Source organism: Diorhabda carinulata, chromosome X (genome assembly GCF_026250575.1).
Source record: "Diorhabda carinulata isolate Delta chromosome X, icDioCari1.1, whole genome shotgun sequence".
NCBI lineage: Eukaryota > Metazoa > Arthropoda > Insecta > Coleoptera > Chrysomelidae > Diorhabda > Diorhabda carinulata.
The window spans coordinates 42,035,172-42,058,090 of record NC_079472.1 but is presented as its reverse complement, the minus strand read 5'-3'; the positions used below and the strand labels follow the sequence as shown (position 1 = coordinate 42,058,090).

General features: G+C 30.2%; 1 protein-coding gene across 1 annotated transcript; it reads left to right on the top strand.

Moving 5' to 3' along the window:
* The first annotated feature begins 1,317 nt into the window (after positions 1–1,317).
* On the top strand, positions 1,318–21,884 carry LOC130900764 (NHL repeat-containing protein 2). The gene is made up of 8 exons (XM_057811630.1): positions 1,318–1,476; positions 2,319–2,437; positions 2,828–6,519; positions 8,297–8,463; positions 9,950–10,568; positions 11,926–12,159; positions 12,242–12,453; positions 15,904–21,884. Exons 3-8 carry the CDS (start codon positions 6,387–6,389, stop codon positions 16,678–16,680), a joined length of 2,142 nt encoding a protein of 713 aa, XP_057667613.1. The 5' UTR covers positions 1,318–1,476; positions 2,319–2,437; positions 2,828–6,386; the 3' UTR covers positions 16,681–21,884.
* Positions 21,885–22,919: the final 1,035 nt, after the last annotated feature.

Genomic DNA, 22,919 nt, shown 5'->3' with positions numbered 1-22,919 from the left:
TCAGTTGGTGACAAAATTATGAACTTTGACAAAGCTTGCTCAGTTACTAGAAATGCAGGCTTCTGAACTGCTTCGAGAAAAGGATGGTGCGGCCGTGCCGCTTTTTTTGCTCGACTTGACAGGTGCACTACTGTGACCCCAGATTAGTAATGAATAGAAGCAAGAAATCGCAACGATAATTATAGAAAATCTGGTAAAAGCCCATAACCATAAAAAACAAAGAGAAAGAAACTTGTGCTGTATGTTTCATTTTCCTTTTGGTTTTGGTATATATACCGTAAGACTCAGTTGCACATTTTGGTGTCATAATCACCAGAATCTACTTCATAAAATTTAATAACATACCCGTAAAGCAGTTTGCTCACTTTCTTTCCATTTGAATGACCATTTCTCTTTTAATATATCAATTCACAAATCTTTTAATAGTCGAGACACATCATAAATTCGGATAATTTTTTGTCGGTCAGAAAATCCCAATTACATTTTTCACTAATTAACATCCACAATATTGAATAATCATCAAAATTTATAATTTTTAATATTTTTATTGGTTTGATGTTTGTTCAACTGAATTTGTTAGTGTAATTCTTAAGTAAATTTCATTAGGTTGGAAAAACAACAATGTACTATTAAATACTACAACACAATCTTACATTATTACTGTTTTTTACCTAGTGTTTAAGTCATGTTATTTTTTAGCAATTAAGTGTAAAAATGCATAAAAATTAAATTAATTGCCTAAACTTTCATTTTCCATCACAACTTTGTCTACAATCAAGTTATTGGTTACCACTTCCCTATTAAAACGACAAAAAGTAAATTAAGTTGATCTAGCATGGCTGTTGCACGAAATATAAAGTTTATTTTTTTTGCCCCATTACCTTCCCTAAAACTAAATCATTGAGTTGCTGATAACTTTCAGGAATTATAGCATAAATTAACTAGTAATAAAGAATAATACAATAATAGATATTTATACTACTATAAGAAATGTCAGTAACATTTACTAAAACGATTTAAGGTCGCTAACAACACGCTACGCCACGCCATGTGTGGTACATTATCGTATACTCATTTATAACACGTCACGTGACGACACGCGCATATTCTAATATCTATATTGTTCAGAACGTATATTAAATAAGAATTCAAATTGCCGAACTTTTTTTATTAACAACTCTTATTGTTTTTGGAGTCAATCTTTAATGTAAACCCAGTGCAATGAAACTTTTCTATAGACTGGCCTACAAAAGCAAGAGAGTGGCATTAACACATCTTAACACGCGTCGGTTACATCTGAGAATTTTGAGTCGTCCAACGTGGGATGGCGTGGCGTGCGGTGGGCTGAGTGTCTACGCAGACAATTGAATTAAATGGAAAAACATATGCTCACATATTTGACATATGGCGTGGAGTGGCTTGTTGCTAGTGGGTTTCGGACTTTATACCCAAGCAATCACGAGAGATGGCAATAAAGTAAGAGACTAGTAACTATTCTTAAATACATCTTGTGTGAAGTATAAAAAATCTTATTTTTCTACATAATTTATTATTAGGTTCTCAAATTAATTTAATTCAATACTTTTCGCATGAAATTATGGACAAATCATCAATTTGTATAACCGCCTAATGAATATAGAAGAATCAGAAAATATTGCGTGTCTCTAGTTGCAGCCATAAAAATTATAAAACAATATATCAATACTTCAAAATATTAATGCACATAAATGTTCTTGATTTTAGGTCTCTTCTGTTTTAAAATTTGTTTTAAATTTTTAAAAGAAAGATAAATTTTGACGTTTCAACTTTTCTTCGAGTCTTTATCTAAATATGATATTGACACTGACAATTTGCTTATTTATATTGATCTATAGGTCACCTTCATCATGAATATCCAAATAAGAATAAAATCAACTTAGAACTTTATTCTAATAAGAAAAAATTAATTTTTCGTTGATCCCTACATCTCAAATATATAGCAGTAATCATTTAAATTATTTGTAGTTTTAATAGAATTTACAAAATAGAGCTATAAATTTTACTTAAATTATTTAGATCTTTTTTCGTTCTTATGAATGTGACCATTTCTAAAAATTCCCTTTTTCGTGTATTAGATTCCGTTTCAAGAATTTTTGAATCTTTATAATTGAATGTATGTTTTTTTGATATTCATGGTTCGTTAATGTAGTTCTATTTTTTTGTATCGTATTGATGACCTCTTAGTCTATTTTCTAAATACTGAGATGTTGCCATATGTAGACAGCGTTACAATTAGTATAAGGCACTTGATATATAATATAATTTCTTTTGTTTTTTAGTGTTTTAGATTTTAATTTAGTGAAATATTTGGATAATGAATTATGTGCTTTATGACTTAAACTAATATCATATTTATTGAAATAATTCGATAATTGTTGGGAAAGTCCTTGTACATAAGGTAAGGAAACATGTTCTAAGTTTTGATGTTTCGTTTCTGTTTTGTTTTTTATTTGATTGTAGTATCTGTTTATCCTTTTCTTGAATATGTTATTTGCCATTTTTTCCGGATAATTATTTTCTTTCAATGCTGTTTCTGCGTTTTGAATAGCCAAACTTATTATCACTGATCTTTTTTGTGACATAGGATGACACGAATTGAAGTTTAAATATCTTGAGGACCAAGTTGGTTTCGTATACCATTATGTTCTTATGTTATTGTTAATTTTATATAATGTGACATCAAGAAAATTGAATCTATTATTTTGCTCAACCTCGATTATGAATTGAAGTTTTTTATGATAAGAATTGAATTTTTTATTTATGTTTTCAATTTGATTCTTTGGTACAGCAGTAATGCAATCATCTATATATCGGAAAAAGGATGGAATATTTATATCAAGTTTGCTTAGGACAGTTTCCTCAAGATCTTCCATTAACAATTGTGCTATAACACCTGAAATGGAAACCCACATAGCACAACCATCAATTTGTTTGTATATTTCATTTTCATATTTGAAGTACGTTGTTGTAAGGGTGAGTTCTATAGCTTTCATAAATTCGTTTTGAGGTATTTCTGTATATTCTTTTTTGTCCCATTTTTTAATTAATATATTTTTCACAATGGTAATGTATATAAAGAAACCACATCTAACAAAATAAATACATATTCGTTAGGAATTTTTATACTTTTAATTTTTTCTTTGAAATCCCATGTATTTAAATATAGTATTTGTTTTGATATAAATTTTTATTCAAAATATTTTTCAATTAGATAATGGGGTGAGAGAAGTTTGAATACTTGAAACAATCGGTCGAAGGGGGATGTCAGGTTTATGCAGTTTTGGTAAACCATATATTTTAGGGGGTAAGGCATTGTGAATTTCCAATTTTTTGCGTCTGATGGCGAAATAAAAAGTTGTTTTTCCCAAGATCGAGTTTAGATCATTATTTTGTTTTTGATGAGAATTCGTAGAGTCTTGTTTAATTTTTTTTTATAAGTTGTCTCAGCGTTTCATAATTTCATCATTTTATCATAATAATCTTTTGATTTCATGATAACAGTTTTATTTAGATTTATCTGCTTTTCAAAATTTTGAGATTTCTATTTTTATTTATGAATTCTTTGGTTTTAGTTATATTTTGAGGTTCGATATTGTTTTGTTGTCTTTTATTTTTCAATTTATTTTTGAAATCAGATCTTATTTTATTTTGAATTTCGTTATTTAGATTATTGGTGTTGCATTCAATATTACATAATATATTTGTCACAGGTAATTGTTTGTCACTAGAATTATTTTGTGCAAAATGGGGACCTAAAGATAAAACTTCTTTCACTTCATCTGGTATAACAGTATCAGTTAAATTCTAGATGCATTTTGATTTTATTTCATTTGTATTTTCAGCAATAGGTTGTTGTTTTATTAGCTTATCAATTTTCTTCAATTTTTTTTCTCTGCATTTATTAAAAAGTGATTCAGTTCTTTTTCGTTAAATTTTTGGTAAATATTAATAGGAATTACTTCATCTATTTTAACTGTTATGTTTTTTAAATTATTTTCTAATTTTCTTATCAGAGTAGTTGTTTCGGTAATAGATAGTTGTATGACTTGAAAAATAAATCTAGATAAAACGTGATTTTGATATTCATGCTGCAGGCGACTATTTGTAAATTTTATATATGGGATAATTTTAAATTTAGAAATGTAGTGTCAACAAAGACTGCTACAGAGAATAGAGAAAATACGACAAAAAATCTATTCAAATGTTGTAAATAATTCATTATTCCAAAAATTATACTATTAATATTCATGTCCACAATATTACTCTATTTTTATAAATGATTATTAGTTTGGCATTGTTGATGAAATAAAAAACTAAAGTTCTTTCCTGTTTTTAGTTGAAACTTCATGAATATAGGTTTTTTAAGTCAACTAGTTACATGTTTTAGTTGGCACAAATTATGACCACTCAAGGGTGGTAAGTTACAACCTGTCATATAAAGGGTAATCAATACCTATTCTGTAATTGTTAATTGTTAAATATTTCCTTAGACAAGAGAAAAATCACTGTATGTACAAGTTTATTCCTAGTATAAAGTAAGATAATGGTACCTACAAAAAAGTGAAAGAAAGAGAGATTCTCTGGGTATATTTTGAATGGGATGAAGTAGTTTTTAGAGAGAGAAAGGTTTATTGGAATTGACCCTGATATAGGGGCTGCTCCTCTGTAGGGCTGGGTTGGTGGTGATAGGTTTGTCATGGCACTGCTTCAGACTGAAAAAAGAAAAAAAAGGGAAGACCAAACGTGGCTCGAAGAAGAAGAAAAAAAAGCTAGAACAGGTTCACCAGGTTACAAGAAAACCGCAGAAAACCTGCAATACCGTCGATAAGTATACCTATAGTGGGACACTCAACTTTATACCTCAAAATTAAAGGTTGGGTACCTTATAACCTTGATCCGATGAAAGGCCTTTGTAAACATCTGCAATTACATTTTTTGGCAGTATCTTGGTATGTAACCTTTTTGTTCGGTTGTTAATACAATTTTGCGTTTTTTTCTTCGACATTTTTTGACCTCGCTCAGGAAATGGATAAGGCGTAAGTATATTTCTACGATTTTTTTTATCTATTGTTTTTAATGTTAACGATTTATTTCAAAGATTAAATGATTAGGTACACATATAAAAACCCTTTAGTTTTAGAGTATTAAATGTTATTCAAAGTAGATTTTCTAGGATTAGAGGAGGATGTCCTACTATTGGCACACCCAATAAGGGTTGCTCCAGTTGTGAACAGAGCATTCCACTACTAAGAAATTTTTATTTTTATTTGTTAAACTTGCTATTATGTTAAACTTACCAAAAGAATAATTTTTTATAAGAAAAGAAAAGAAAAGTAAATAGATATTCAAAAATACCTACAGTAGTTCTAACCTCCAAACATGAGAAAATTCTGGTACAATGGATAAAGGCGATAGCCAAGGCTGATGACTAGTGTCACAAAGTTAGCCAAAGATATGGACATAAGGCATAAGGGAGAACCTTTTTTATCCAAGAGACATATAGACTGTTGGTTTTAAAGTGTTTGAGACTACTTAATGGAGATACTTTAACCAACTCTTCCTGAGTATTTAATTCCGACAAAAAGGGTTTCTTCCTTAACCCCAAGCCTGTTAGGTCCTAAGGGTTCAAAAACAGTATATACAGGCATTGGATCAGATCAGGAATTAAATCCAGTAGTGTTAATAACCAATAATGCTGACTTTAGTCTTAAGTATAACATTTTAAAATATTTAAATAATGCGATAGCAAAGCTTGATAGTATTGTGAGCAACCTGTCACATATTTTCAATATGGAACCTAGTTTATATACATATATCAGAATATTATATTTTTAATACGAAACTTTACATGTTGACAATAAAGATGTAAATATGCTGATTCAATAGTGCTATATTTTAAAATCTCTGTATATTATACATTTAAACTTACCTTAAGGTCTTTAGAAAAAGTACGCATTTGTTCTTCGGTTGAAAGAACAATTATGTACATAACAAGTAAATACCATTATTGAAATAGGAATAATGAAATCGTAACAACCAATTCTTTCAAATTTAAACATGTAAGCTGATTAGGTTGACGTTGTCAACAATATTTATTGCCAACAGAGGAACAACAGCGCTAAGTGATAATAATCGAAACTAAAATAAGGACTGTCAAGGAATATCATTTAGGTTAACTATTTATCATCATTTACGGTTATAAAAGAGGATATCTTTTTAGGACAAAAATATAAATATTCATTTTGCGTTGTCTCTCGTGATAATTTTATTTATATTGGCTAAGAAATATAGTTCGGAAACTATTTACTATTTTAGATAATAGAAAAACCGCATACCCTAGAAGAATTATGAGTGCCGATTACTTGTATTATTCCCACGAAAAACTGCAAAATTTTATAGGGCAATCTAAAAATGCAGATGAAGGTGTAATGGAATACCTGAGGAATGTTAAATATGCATCTGTACACGATTTTGCACCAGGTAAGTATGTCCATCACTTTTTGAGATAACAGAAATTCCAAAATAAGTTTCTAGTGACAAAGCTTTATATAATGCAAGGAAAAGTACTTATTTTCAAGATATTACTTTATTGAATTTGTCTGGATCAATATAATTTCATTGTAAATTTATTGAAACAATCTCAATAGTTTATAGCCAAATTCCCAGTTTTGATCCAATCTTTTTTTTATAATAAATGACTCTTATTTATAAAAAAATGATATAGTTAAACACCTATTTGACAATAACGTCATTTGTAAACATAGTGGTTATTCTTTGAAACTTTATAAACAACTAACCTTAGTTGTAAACGAAAGAAACTTTTCCATTATATACTCATATCTCAAGCTGCTCTATGATATATTTTCAATTTGTATGTAAATCTGAAATAACAATTTTTGTTGTACATCTTTCATGTGTTCTACTTACTATCTTATTTTTGCATATTTAATATCAAAAAGATTGTAATATAATACATATATCGTTGGCTTACATCGCAACTATATAACTCTATTTTTTTCTTATATCAACATTTTGGTTAGATAATTTATGAATGCAGCTATCAGAAAAACTTTTACAGGCTCAAAAAATTCTGTTACAATTTAAAAGTTTAAATAGAAAACCTCTCAACTCCAGACGTCCATTTTGTTTAAAGCTAACAGCACTCCTTGTTAATTTACTTGAACTATTTTTCTTTATTTATGTTTTCAAAATTTAATATCTGGTCACAATGTTAATGTTTTATTTAAAAAAACAGGTCAATTTTCAATAAGTTTTTTGTGTCTACTATAAAATTTGATGCTATGGAGTTACAATATTGACTACTTAAACTGGCAATATTAATATAAAATTGCAGCCAAATGGATGATTTCTTGTTTCCTCTTATTCTTTTATAATATTGAACTCATTGAACATGGGCTACAGAAAATCACAACCCTACAGTTTTGTATAACGTATGTTGATTAATTGAATCTCAATATTCACTTAGCCAAATGGCCAACTTTATAGATTAATATCCATCATAAATTTCTCAATTAAAATAAGCTTGCTATAAACACAGTAACCTCGGCCTTTTCAAACACATATAGCACATCTACTTATGTATCACCAAAACTGTACAAAACCAATTCTGGCACACATTTTAACAAAATAATTTCATGAATTGTTCCAAAATACAAAATAATCTACAAAGTAGATGTCCTATATCAGAGTCTCCAGCTTTTCCAAAGTATACATATTTTGTATGGACATATAAAATCCCTTTGGAAGAATTTAAGGAGATAATCATTAAGAAAAAAGTGAAATATGTGGTAAAAAAGATTCACTGCTTGTCATAATATACTATCTTATTTGTTTTATTATATGAATGATAGCATACAAATGATGTTGAGTTTCTTAGAATATTGACTGTCTTCTTTAAAAATAAATCCACTTAAATGAATTACCTGAATTGTAAGAAGGAAAAAAGAATAAACAAATTTTTATTAGCAAGTTTAATTAACACAAACTTAAAATATCAAAAAATATGTTCTGAATTTCTTGTAATTATAAGTGTCAGATTAATTAAGACAGAGGTTTAATGACAATCATATTGATAAATAAAAAAATGTTAATGTTCAAAGTAAGCTAAAGGTGGCCATCTCCCATGCTGGTAGTAATACACACCAAGTGAATGCTATCCAACAAATGTAACCACTATGTATCCAATAATTAGGCTTATAAGATATAAGGTTAGAAGTGTTAATTTTTATATTTTCAGGACTGGAATGGTTTAATACCAGTGAACCTTTATCATTTGCCAAACACCTACATGGAAAAATAGTTGTTTTGGATTTCTTCACCTATTGCTGCATTAACTGCATGCACATTATTCCAGACTTAAGAGAAATCGAAAGCAAGTTTTCTGTAGAAGATGGTTTGGTTGTAGTAAGTAAACCACAGAAAATAAAAAAATGTTTTCCAGTTATTATGTGCAAATTATTAAGACTGAAATTAAGAATGTATGCTAAAAAATATTATAGTTGACATACAATTGAAAGAAAACAACATATATTGAAGCTGAACAAAAAGTATCTGATTGTTGTTCAGAAAAAAAAGATTACTAATATTTTACTAATTTTTTTTCATGCTAAAAATACCATATGCTTTGCTCTGATAAGGAATGTTTTTTTTATTCTACATAGTCATTGTCTGAGTATGTATGCATTTAGATATTGGGGTCTTGTATACACTGTGACCCAAAGGATCTATTGCTGTCCCCTTTTCTTGCTGTGATACTGAGGAACCCAGTGTTTACAGCTGATCTGTTAATCCTACTCCTTTTAGAAAGTTTAGAATGTGGGATATCTGTAGCCAGCAGAGATCTTTGTCTTCTATCTCATATGCTCCCAAGTGTAGTGCTCTGAAGTTCCTTAGTGAGGCTTCATCCTCTGTGCAATAGAATAGGCATGCCACATTATCTGCTAAATCTAGAGTCTTTAGGCGCCCATTGAGACGACAGTGCTCCGATAGGACTCCTGTTAGTATTCTCAAATTGCTCTTACTCAGGTTGATACATTCAGCAGATCTGCTCTGTTTATAGTTTCCCAAAAGAGTCTTTGCCTATCTCAGTCCCTGCATTTTGTCCCAGTAATTAGCTTTGCTCCTATCTACCTTGTTTTCCAATGCTTTTTCTATTGTTCTGTAGCTGATACCAAAGAAGGGTTCATGTCCCATGGTTAGTTCAGGAATCCACTGTAAGGCAAATTTATTTTTCTTGCCTAGCTTGATCAATTTTTCTAGTTTGGATTTTATGATATTGGAACTTGAAGCTCTAATGGCTGCTTGCCTCTCTAGATTGAACTGGAAACATTTTTCAATTGCATAAATTTCTGCTAGAAAATGCTTGGTATGTTGTCAAGGTTTTCAGAGTGTTTGGTTCCTGGCCCGTACACTCCTATCTCGGTTCTGTCTGCTGCTTTAGATTGGTCCGAGTACCATTTAATGGTATTTGTATTCATTTCTTGTATGTTGTTCTGATCCTACTTTCTTCTACACCTTAGTATTGAGGTAAATTGTTTCTCAATGCTAAACTTTTTAATGCATCATCTTGAGGCATGTCCCAGGTATGGATTTTATTTAGGGACGGTTTTTATTTGGTGATTCCTTCTATGAATATTCTAAGTGATGTTTTTTTGCCATGCTTTCCAGTACTATGTAGAGAGGTGGGAGATTTAGAATCAGGTCTAGTTCAGCTGTTGGGCATGATTTCATGGCTCCAGTTGCACATATACAAGCCAGTCTTTGTACCTTCTAGAGATTGTTTCTCATGGTATTGAAACTATTTTTAGGACCTTAAACTACTGAAAAAATAATTTCAGCTGTGTATTAAACCTTAAAAAGCGCATTATTAATTAAACATATTTTTGTTTAGGTTGGTGTTCATAGTGCTAAATTTGAAAATGAAAAAATATCATCCAACATCTTGGCTGCCGTCCAACGATACAATATATCTCATCCAGTAGTCAATGATGCCAATTCTGAAATGTGGAAAAACTGCGATGTACATTGCTGGCCTACTTTGTTGATATTAGGCCCATCGGCCAATCCCATTGTGATGCTTACTGGGGAAGGACATAAAAAAGATCTCATAATATATATCAAAAACACTTTGAAATTTTATAAAGAAAAGGGCATGATCTCTAACCACAAGTTACCAATTAAATCAGCATACCATTTATTACCAGATTTGAAAGGACCTCTATTGTTTCCAGGCAAAGTTACAAATATTTTGGACGAAAATAATCATGAGATATTAGCTATATCTGATACTGGTAATAATAGAATTTTGGTACTAAAGGAGGATGGAACTGTTATGGAACAAATTGGTGGGAAGAAGTTAGGTTTTAAAGATGGTAATTTTGAAGAGGCAGAATTTAACAATCCTCAAGGCTTGACATTTCAAAACAAAGATGTTCTTTTTGTGGCTGATACTGAGAATCATGCTATAAGAAAAATTGACTTTAAAACTAGAACTGTAGTGACAGTAGCCGGTAAGCATAATCTTAATGTACTTTGCCATTTCAAATAAAAAGATTTTTTTAACATTTTTTAAATATACTTTTTATTATACAAATCAATTGTAAATGCTTCTAACCATTTAATTTTCTGCCTGTCCTTTTTTCTTTGTCTTTGGTCTTTGAAAACAGCTCTATTGCATTCTGAAAGTATTTTTCACATTTTACCTTCTCTTTTGTGTATCCAAGATTTACAAACATAAAGTACTTTTCTAATAATTATCGATCTATATATATGTATCTTTGGTTGTTTAAAGAGTACTGTCAATTTCAATAAATTTCTGAGAAGTCCTAATGTTCTTTCTTTGAAAAGCCTTCCATTTATTGCATCTGCTTTGTCATTCTTATTGTTGTCAATGGTAATCAAAACTAATATTTTCATTATAACTCCTGAAATTTAGGTATTTCCAAATCATGATTCTGTTTGATTTGCGCTCAGAATTTTACTCAAATTCCTTCATAATTAGATGTGGTCGAGAAAATGTGTATAAGTGGTATTATATATTTATTTGGCAGGTATTTAACTTACCCTTAAGTAAATCTATGTTTCCAGTATAAAAGTTTAACTATCGTCAAATTTTTCTAGATTTTTTAATTTCTATATCATTAGCAATCAAAACATATACTTTAAGTTAATGGATTGGCTTCAGAGTATATAATCGATTATGGTGTGATGAGGTCTTCTTCAGTTTTGTAGGTCTGCTGGATAATTTCTTTTTAGTCTTCTACAGTCTTGTGGTTCTATAAGTGGATGGAATAACGTGTTTTTATGGTTAGCCAGTCGTTCATGCTGTTATGTGCTTCTCACCGTCATGACACCTTTGACAAAACTACTTTCTATCAATTAAGCAGTATAACTCTCTACTTTCAGGTCGATTTGTTTGTGTTTTTAATGATATGGTCTTTCCATGTAACCTTATGCCTACATGCATGCAACATTAGTAGCTTGTTGTATTTGTACATTGTTCATATAAACAGGATGGCACTGATCTCTTCTTAGAGTGAAGGTCACTTGGACGGATTTTGTTCGCTTAACCACGTTTGGATGTCATTTAGATTTGTCTGCAGAATCATGGAAGCTGCAACTGGATTTTCGTTGCTTGCTAATATGACCGTGTTATTGGCGAAGGTGTGGTAGATATGCCTTGTATATACAGTTTTTGATTTTATATAATAGATCTGTGTGCCAAACCATGTCGAATGTCTGGCTAACGTCTAAAAACACTGATTTGAAGTATTTTTTTCTTCTTTCTTATTTTATTTGTTTGATCTTAATAAGTCCTTTGTTTTGTCTGTTTTTCATATTATTTTAATATTTTTGGTGATTCTTCAGGTACTGGTAAACAGGGTGACGATCAAATTGGAGGTCAGAAGGGTCCCCTGCAATGTATATCATCACCTTGGGACTTATGCATATACCGAACTCGAGATATGGACCTCACATTTCATCCGGATGGCAATCCACCAATACGAGACGTTCTTATAATTGCAATGGCCGGTACACATCAAATTTGGGCACTGTTTCTTGAAGATACAGTCTGGTGGAAGTGTAAAAAATATATGGCAGGTGATTCTCATTCTCAACTTCTTGATATTTGACTTATCCAGTTGCAATTCTAGTCAGTAAAAAATTCTCCATTATTTTCCAGGAACATGTATAAATATTGCTGGTTCTGGTAGAGAAGAAAATAAAAATAACAGTTACCCCAACTCTGCTGGTTTTGCACAACCGTCGGGACTTGCGTTATGCCAGAAAAATAGGGAACTTTACATTGCAGACAGTGAAAGCTCCAGCATTAGAAGGTTATCTCTAGCTGATGGAAAAGTTACACCTGTTGTGGGTGGAGACAGAAATCCACAGGTAAAGGATTGATTTGAATTCTATTTTATTTTCATGTATATTCATAACCTACAATAAGGTTTGTTTTGAGCTTTATTGTTGTATCCGCTCTGATCTGTGCTCTCATTTTAAGTAAGATTAAAAAAATTCACAAGATATTTTGTCAAATCCCGGATACTTCAGCTTTGCACACAGAAGATTATGATCAAACACATCAAATACCAAGGAGATTGATATGACAGCATTCTCCTTATCAATGCTCTTATTATGCGGTGAGTGATATTTAACATTGCCATTGCTGTACCCCCTAGAAATCCTGACTGATGCACGGGAAGAATATTATTTTCATGTAAAATTTGGATTTGCACTGTTTGTTTGAGGAAGGACCTTTGAAAGTACTGGTAACAAGCTTATAGGACGCAAATCTTTCTCAACTCAGTCGGATACTTTATGTACTGGACTGACTAACGCCTCCTTCCAGCCGTTGAGAAAGTAGCCAGTTTTTAGACTAGAATTTATAATATGCGTAAAAGAGATTTAGCACTGTGGGCAAGCAGAGTTTGAGCATTCGCAAGGTAAGATCATCATTTCCAGCTGCGTTTGATTTAATCATAAATACATGGTTAAGAACTGACTCAGGAGACTCCATAACAAAGCTAAACCATTTTATGGTTATTGTAGAAAGCAATATTCTCTTGACATACATGGGACTTTTTGAATATGCTTAGAAAGTACTTACAGATCTCATTGACCTTTTGCAAGCTTGTAGGCAGATTTGTGGATGTTCTTAAATTGGAGTAAATATTCATATTTCTCAAGCCCCTTTCAAAGTGCCTTTATATGACTCAGACCTTCCAGAAATTCAATATACCCTCGTTTTCTCTAATGTCTGACTCAAATTCAAGATTTCGCAATTCATGATATGCCTCCCAGTTTTATGCTGAAGCGTTTTTCTTGTACTTTATCTCTCAAGCCCATTAGTGCCTTAAGGGCATGAGTTTAGTTAATCAGAATAATAAATAAATATCACTGCTAACTAAACAAGGTCATGTTTAGCAAAACAAAACATGTGGAGCAAAAACTTAACACGTCTATAAGACTTGGGATGGAAACAAAAATCAAAAACAAGTCAAATCAAAACAACAACGCACAAAACGTAAACACACGACCGACTCCTATGACTGCTACTACTAAACATTGATTTGTAGTAATAAATAAATTAAAAAATTTGTATGATTTCTTCAAATAGTTATTTTCTTTCTTGTTTCCTTCTCCTAGCGTTTCCTGATATTTTCTTAATGTAAAGCTCAATAAATTGGTTTTTGTTCAAAAGAGAAATATTCAAATAATTTATTATGTCTTTGATTTGTAGGTTTCCTTCCATTTTGAATGTGAAAAAGTCTGTTTGGTGGTTTATTAATTGAATTATCCTGCTATCTCATTTTTGTTATTTTCCAGAGACCACTTGTTTCACATATTTTATATAATATTTTGCCAGTTTTTCACATTTATAACGAATTTTAGGAGTAAATTATACTTCAAAATGGGACGACAAATCATTTTATAAATATCGACAGCAACCTTCGTTCCTGCAAGTAATAAGGCTTCTGCTCTTTTAGAAGATGGTAATTATGTGGTAGTTGAATTTCAATTTGATATTTTGACATATTGAGAAGATTTAATATTGTTATTGTATAAGTTCATTATATTGCATCCCTATTTCAATAGTGCAATAAGATCATAAATGCTAATTTTACAAAAAAGCCAATACAAAAACGATTATAAATGGAATGTTTTCTAGATCATTTAATTCGGTACTTAGGCGTACCAAATTTGCTGCACATATAGTTTGAAGATATCTTTACTGATTAGTAAGGTGACCATACGTCCCGGATTGGCTGTGACAGTCCTGGATTTTTACCTTGCTTTTTGTTCCAGATGGTCCCGAATTTTTGAAAAGGTTTTTATTTTCAATATTTATCAATATTCAATATCTGAAACTGTTTGGGGGCTGTTTGAAAAGCGGACCATATGTGAACATCCTGTCTGAATTTTTAGCACACCCCCTAACCAATATAAGTTTTCATTTTGTTATTCCCATATTTTTCTCATAAATCCGCCGTAACAACGAAGATTTAAAAAAAATTCATCCAAATCGGATGATTTTTCGATTTTCTAAAGCAAAAAAACGAGGGGACCGGGAAAGTATAAAATTACCAAAATGATTGTAGCTAGACTTATTTTCTCTCCCTCTTTTTTTTATAACCACCTCTTGGAAATCTTCACTTTCATAGAAGATTTTCACTTTTCACAAAACGGTTTGTCCTCGTAGCTCACGAGTTCTATATTTGAAGATAAAACTTGTATTCCATTTATTTCTGTCAAAGTTGATGCTGATCTGCGTCTGAAAATTCTTTATAAAAATCTGTGTGGGTTATGGCACTACAGCTTTAATTTGTGTAAGATCTCTTGAAGAAGTGAAGTTACTGCACAGTTCATGGTGCATTTTATATTTTTTGCAAATATCTCGTTTTCTATGGGTTATATGCTATTTGTATTTATTATCAATATTGTACAGAATTCAATTCTCTATATCTTTTGTATTTAACATTTTTTATACCTTAAACTGTTTTCGAGATAAAGGGCATAGAGCGCGCGTTCATAGAATTATCTGAAGTCAAGTGGTAGACCCAATCAAATACTAAATGTATAATTATAATAATTCTTTGTTAACTTTCAGATGAAATTCATTTTTTTGTTACTTATCTATTTTTAATTAAGTGTCAATTTATCTAATAACACTTACCTGGCCATGTAGTTGAGAATATGTTGATGAAAATACTTAAATTGTGGGCTGTACCCACTTTTGAAAAAATTATTTCGTTTACTCATTGTGACATACTCAATGTTAGGATAACATAACCAAATCTAGGGTGTAAGGCGGGTATGGACCTACAAGAAGACTTAGTAGCTAATCTGTGATATGAAGCGTTATCATGAGAAAAAATTCATTGGACCGCTTGAGGATCTCCTTAGCTTAGATGTTCTCCTTTGAATAAGCTGTGATCACAATTGAAAAAAATGACTATGACATTGATGACAAAACTAATATGACGCTTGTTGGCTCATTTGTAATTTGCTTTGTACTGACCATTATGAAATTTTAGTTTCTCTACTAAGTTCTCGATTACAAAATCACCTGTTCAACCAAAGATATTTCATCATTTTGATCTGTTTTAGAGGTCTAAACTCCTCCCGACTGTTTCTCGTCTTTACTAACTCATTTTTATTTCTGAATCACTCATACCACTGGTAAACAGTCTTCAAAGTGACTTTAGTCTCATCATTCACAGATTTTAGTATTTTCTTAAACACAGAACTTAATTTTAATATTGATTCATGAATTACAAGAACGAATGCAAACTTGTATGTCGTAAAATTAGTTGATAATACAATATTTTTGTTTTACAGAATCTCTTCGCTTTTGGAGATAAAGATGGCACATTGTTTGATGCTAAATTACAACATGCACTTGGTGTCTGCATCACTAAGGATGAAAAAACTCTATTCGTAACTGATACTTATAATCATAAATTAAAAAGAGTGGAAGTAACAGAAAACACAGTTTCTACAATAACTGTTCCTGCTGAAGATACTATAGATGGCACTACTAGCACTTTTAAAGAGCCGGCTGGTATATGTATCAGCATGGATAACAAAAAACTTTACATAACTGACACAAATAATCACCAAATAAAAGTTTTGCATTTAAATAATAAATATAATGTCATTAAAATCGAAAAATTGGAATTGAAATCTCTAGAAGAAAACAAACAAAAGATCAAAAACTCTTCTTATGAAATTATTACAGGTAAACCCGTTAAATTAAATTCGACTGGAGGTAAAATAATTTTGTCTATAAATTTGAATTTGGAGAAGGGTTTAAATCTTACGAATGGAGCTCCACAGAATTGGATTGTTGATTTACCAGATGTTACTTGGTCTTCTGTTCCCAAAAATGGTACAGATCTCACTCACATAGAAACTACAATTAATGTGCCAAATCATATCAATTATAAGGAACAATATGTCGATTTTTTATTTGATTTACTCACTTGTACAACTGATACGTGTTTACCAAAAAGTTTTCTCATCAAGATACCAATAAAGTTTGAGGCAACTGGTAAGAGTAATGTTGCAGAAAATATTAACTTGGTCATGAATTCGAGTGACATCAAGGTGCTCTAATATTATGAGAAATAATTAAACAATATTAAGATTTTTCATATTTTTAATTAATAATAATTATCCATGGGAAAGGGGTAAAACGATTTTCTGTGTTTATAATATTGAAATTGCTTTATTTTCATTATTTACTGAGTAGCTAAAATCTTAATACAAATAATACAAAAATATATTTTCAGTTTAATTAAATCATTCAAAATAAGTTATAATTATATGAAAAGCTTTAAAAAAGAAACGATTTTTCAAGGTATTTACAGAAATAGGTGAAACTCAGTAGGATTGTCATTAACCGATATAATAAATTCCTTATATTTGAAGTTAAGTTGAATACAATATGAAGAATGCTGTATGAAGTAAAGACGAGGACTCTAAATCTTAGGGCGATGAACCAACTGGAGACATTCGAAATGTGGCTTTTTCACAGGAGAATGCTTTATATTTCATGAACACAATACAATCAAGAATGTACTACGAAGAAAAAATGTCAAAAGATATCATATCTTTGTCATAAATATCGTCTATTACAGCTATTACTCAAGGGCAAGATCAAAGGCTGCTGTGGAGTTGGAAGAAAGCAACAGTCGTTACTCGGGCGGATTTTGTCTCCCTTGTGGTACGCATGCTTTTAATGGATGAGTGTCGGAAGTGCTTTCATTAATTTTTGTTCTGGCCCTCTAACTCTGTCATTTGAAGACATTTTTTGATTTTATAAAATAGGCCTGTGTTGCAAATCTAGTTGAAAGCTTGGCTAACGTCTAAAAACACTGATGTGTAGTATTTTTTATAGTGCTTGATTTATTGTATTGTGTGGTTTATCATTTGTATTTGTTGTATAGTTAAATGTTCCTTTCTAAATCCAAACTGGTGTAGTGGTATCCATTCCTCAGTGTTTGGGTCTGGCGTTGCTGAGAATATGATAACCAGTTTTTGTTCTTTATCATCAACTGATAAAATGTCTTTTTTATTCCTTCACTTTTATCTTATTTTTGACGTATCACAATTGATAACAGCGTTCGAAAAACACATCCGTACGTAACGAAAGTCAAATGATAACAAAATAAAATTTATTTGTAGGATGTCGAAAAAGAGTTTCAAAGTAGAGTAAATATTTTCTTATAATTGAGAAATGGAATGAATACATGTGACAAATAATTTTGTAATAGAAATTATTGCAAAAGTACTTTCACTTAGATGCTCTCTAGAATTCTACTAAATAGAGAGAATGAAAAAATATAATTAAGCTGATGATTCCCTATATTAGTTATTAATTTGAAGTGTACATTTTACGACCAAATGGGGCCATCCTGCAGATAATGACACTTTATAAGAATTTCTTTGAAAGAAAAATTCTCTAAAATCTACTACAACGATTACTCCTTGTTGCTGTTAAAAAAAAGCAGCCGTTTTCAATGAAAATATGTCTTAAAAATATTTTTCATATAAAATAAAATTACCTTAAATACTTTCTGATACAGAATGTTATAAGGAGTTAATTTTTTTATTTACTATCAGGAATTTACATCTAATTTCTATTCTCAGCTACCATTTTTTGTTGTTGCTAGAAACACCACAATATGTGTACTATATAGATATTTATGGAATTGATTCAACAGTATCTTATTTCAACAACTTCATATAACCTTTTGATGACCTACACGAATTAATATTTTTTCTCTATTTAATACATATTGAGTAAGTCGTCGAAAAAGTATAATCTGAAAGACGTACGGAGCTGGATATTCTATAATTGTATGACAAGATTATATTTTCAATAAAATCTACTTTTTTTACTTGAATTCCGGAGTTACACATTACAAGTATCTCTATTTCATAGGCTTTGAGGTTTTTCATCAGATCACATTTTTTCCCTCAAATCTTTTCATCTTCAATTAATTGTATTATTTATCTGAATGTTTTATAATTTATACATGGAGCTACTGATTTACAAGATAAAAATTATATTTGTGATAACATTGAGTCTAAGTTTGCTCCCTAATGAAACACATTATATTAAACTGAAAAAAATATATAGATTTTTGTTAATGAATGAAAAATGAAAATATTTAATTGAAAATCGCAAGAATTTTTCATTGGTTTTTTGTGCCGTTATAGGTTTAATAAAAACATTGAGCAGTTGACTTACAAAATTTTTAAATTTTCAATAATTATGTTCGCTATAAATAAATATTGATCAAATATTTTTTTTCCAAACCATCCAAGTACCCTATTCAGTGAGGGCTAACAAGATTTGACTCGTAGATGTTACCACATGCTCCATATGAATTAAAGACTGAACTTTGTAGTTATATTAAAGGAGGACCATAGTCAATCAGTAGAATTAAAATATCTCGGAAACAATAAATATTATACGGATCAAAGAAGTAAACGTTTTCCCTTCAAAAAAATGTAGGTGATTTCAAACCATATGCACATATCTGGCGACATCTACGATCTAAGTCAAATCCTTCCACATTAACAAAAATCTACATAATTTCATTTTAAATCATCTTGTATCTCACTATACTTATACTTATTGTGACATTAATGAAAATATTTCTGCCTTTTAATGTGTGGTTACAATTTGTGTCACTACTTCTACACACTGTCTGTCTACAGGGTATTGTTGTAAGGTGTATGTAAAATGATTTTAGAGGTATATAGGCCAGGAACCAGCGGTAAAAAACTTCAAAACTGTGGAATTTTGTTAATCAACGTCGATTTTTATGAAAATTTGAATTCAAGCTCAACTTCTCCCTTATTCAAAAGGATGTTTTTCATTTTTTAGGGGCGAAAACTACCCTTTATTGTGAAAAAATTAAAAATCTTCATTTTTAGCATGTATTTGAGTAAAATACAGTTTAAATGAATTATTCTTGGATCTATTGATGTTTTAAAACAAGTTTGTGATTAATAGAACTCTTGCAACTCCTCTGAGAGTAGTACCATTCAAACCTTTTTTTATAATCTCAATTTTCATGAAAATTTGAATTCAAGCTCCTCGCACTCTTTTCTATGATGGACTTTTTATATTTTGGGGGTGTAAATTACGAATTTTATTGTCATTCTCAAACATGTTTTTGATCAATCAGATTCATTCAACCCTAATCAAAAGTTAAAGAATTCTTTTATAATTAAAAATTATTCCAAAGTGAATTTATATTGAATTAAGAATATTTCATCAGTATTTTCAAGTAGTATTGCTTTTGAAATATTTAAACCCTTGTGAAACCCACCTTCAACGACCAAAAATTTGAAAATTGCAATTAAAATATTTTAACATAAGCAATAAAAAAATGAAAATATTCTTAAAAACAATAAAAAATTTTATTTAGAAAAAATTGTAAAATACAATTTTGCATATATTATATTTCATCATCACTAATATTTTTTTGCTCGAATCTCTTTGTTTTTGATTTTGTTCCTAATGATTTTGCTGATAAAAAGAGAACTTTTCAAGTTATTTATGAAAAACGGTAGAAAATATACGTTTTTTTTAATGAATAATGAGCAGTTTCAATCATTAATAATTCTAAAAGTATCATCTTTAGAAAAATCTTTGAGGACCAAAAATTGCTTGAAATTAGTCAATCTATCGACCCACGAGATTATTGGTGGCTTTCATCTCCAGGGCAAAAACACCCTTCGGCACAGGGTAGATTTTGAAGGTTATTAATACTACCTTCATACCAATTTTCAAGAAAATCGACCTTGATCATCAAAATTTCACAAGAAATCCGCTGATACTTGGTCTAATAGGCATTTGTATTTATGAAATCTGTGATAGTTGGTAATTTGGATATACCGTAGATCAACGCCACAATTATTTACGATAGTATAAGGGAACATACTCTTAAACTTTTTCTTTTAAAACAATATTTTAAAAAATATAAAAATATAGGGTATTTGACAAATTTTGAGAAAGTAGTTCAAAGGATGTATGTACCTATAATTTGACGTACAAAATTATAATAATATTTTTATATTATCATAACAATCAAAATTAAGCATTTACATTTTCGTTCTTTATCAATATTGCAGAGTACTGACGTTAGTATATAGTAAGCTTGTAAACAGTTAACAGCATTCTTTAGTGTTTATTTGCTATGTTATTATAATTTTTTTTAAAGTAGGGTATAGTGCCTCGGTGTACTAATACTTAATTGAAAAATGAAGAAATGAAAACAGTGATTACAACTAGTCAGAAGAGAAATTCACAATAAATATTTTGTATTCAAAATTTGTGAAAATAAGCATTTAAAGTGTTTACCAAATATGTTTCATTTTTGCATTTGTTATATATAAATCCACTTATTTTAGTTATATTATTATTCGTCCAATGATTTGGAAAATCTTATGCTATACAATTTAATTCATTTCATCATGAATAATATGGTGTAAGAAAAAAATGAAAATTGATTTAACAATTCATAATAAAGTAGGACAGTGCATAGTAATTTAATTAATATGACCAATGTTAGAATTAATTAGGTATCAAACTAAATTTTAGAAATTCACTTTTTGTTTTTAATTGCAAATTAAAAAGTGAATAGGTTAGGTTAGGTTAACATGGTGATCTCCACTTTTCAGCCGAGATCCACTCGGAAGCTTTAGGCCCATTCTGATGCCCTTGCTGACTTTTTAGTCAGCACCATTTCACGCCCCTTCCCGATCTCTTCCGTTGCCAGGTCCTTGCCCCCTTCCCAAGCTTTTCCAGTTTGCAAAGTGATTCAGGTCCTTAACACCCAGCTCCGGTGCTTCTTCCAGACATTCCAAAGGTTCACTCCCTATGCATTGTAGTTGTTTCGACGCCAAGGCTGTGCAGTGAATAATATATATATATAGTTTTAATATTGCACATCATAATTTTATTAAAATAATGAAATTAAAACTCAATCCAAATAATATAACTTTAATGTAAATAAAAGAAAAAATAACCCATCAACTAAATAATATATATTTCTTTAATTTTTTATATCTTTTGATTTGTTCATGTTTCTAAATGTTCTTGATTTCAGGTCTCTTTTGTTTCAAAATTAGTTTTTCTAATAATTTTTAAAATATATATAAAAATTGAGGTTTCGACTAATTTTAAGTATTAAATATTTTGATAAAGACTTGCTGACTTACCTCATTTTATAAATTTATTATTTTTATAGATACTTTTAAAAATATATATCTTATGCGAGAAAGTATCAATTAAAAGGCAATCGAATCATTATAAATTGGACGGAATTATACGCCGTTATTTAGAAAGGTGCACTTAATTGTAGTCCTACTTGGAACTTAGAAAAAAATTATTATTATACCTCGTTAACTTGCTACAACTGTATATTAAATTATAAAACGTATATAGACGAGTAAAATGTACCTACCTGTAGGGCGTTTGGTTTAAACAGGGTACCAAAGCTGTTCACCACTTTTCAAATAATTCTGCTGTCATATCTTCATGATATTGCACAATTTTTATTTTTTTTAGCAGATATCAATAAAACATTAGGCACGAAATTGTCCTACGTATAAAATCTTGAGTTGCTTTGTCAACTGATTTCAGTTTTTCTTCACATGTTTTTCGGTTCTGTGAATGATCCACAGCATTCCCTTTCGTGACTACTCGATTAATGGAAAATTCATTAACTCTAGTTAATTCAGCAATTCTTATTATGATTGCATTATCAGATTGCTAATATTAATATTGATTGTTCCACGCATAACTGTCTTCTGCAATTGATATTAGAAGAACTATACTTATTGAGCAGCACAGAAATTATTCGCTGCAATGATGCTTGCCACCATGATTGTATCCAACTTTGGGAAGTTAGAACTATGCGCTTTCTATTGTAAATGTTTTTAATTTAAAATGAACATAGACAAAACAAAATTCATCTGTGAACCACAACAAAATCAAATTAATTGTGCGCTGATAATAAAAACAAAATGAATTAAATAGCGTTATTCAGACTGCATAGAACTTTCACTATATACTGATGTCACTCGCACCCTTTGTTTCTTTAAAAAAAAGTCTGTTAGGAAGTTGAGACTTTCAGCAAAAATGAATATAAATTTATTTTATACCACTGTCAAATACCCTATTCTATTCGATTTTCGTATTTGCTGGTATACATGTATTGAATCTTGAAAATCAGCTAGATTATACTAGATATTAAGAAATGCATCTATTATTTTTTATATACCAATATAATATAAACAGAGATGTACAAAATACCCTCCACAAAGTATCTGGA

What these genes read in the sequence shown, in the direction of transcription:
- LOC130900764 (XM_057811630.1), top strand. Translation starts at nt 6,387, where the DNA reads ATGAGTGCCGATTACTTGTATTATTCCCACGAAAAACTGCAAAATTTT. An exon ending in GTGTAAAAAATATATGGCAG is followed by an intron (nt 12,160 to 12,241) that starts GTGATTCTCATT and finishes ATTATTTTCCAG; the next exon opens with GAACATGTATAAATATTGCT. An exon ending in GTGGAGACAGAAATCCACAG is followed by an intron (nt 12,454 to 15,903) that starts GTAAAGGATTGA and finishes TTTGTTTTACAG; the next exon opens with AATCTCTTCGCTTTTGGAGA.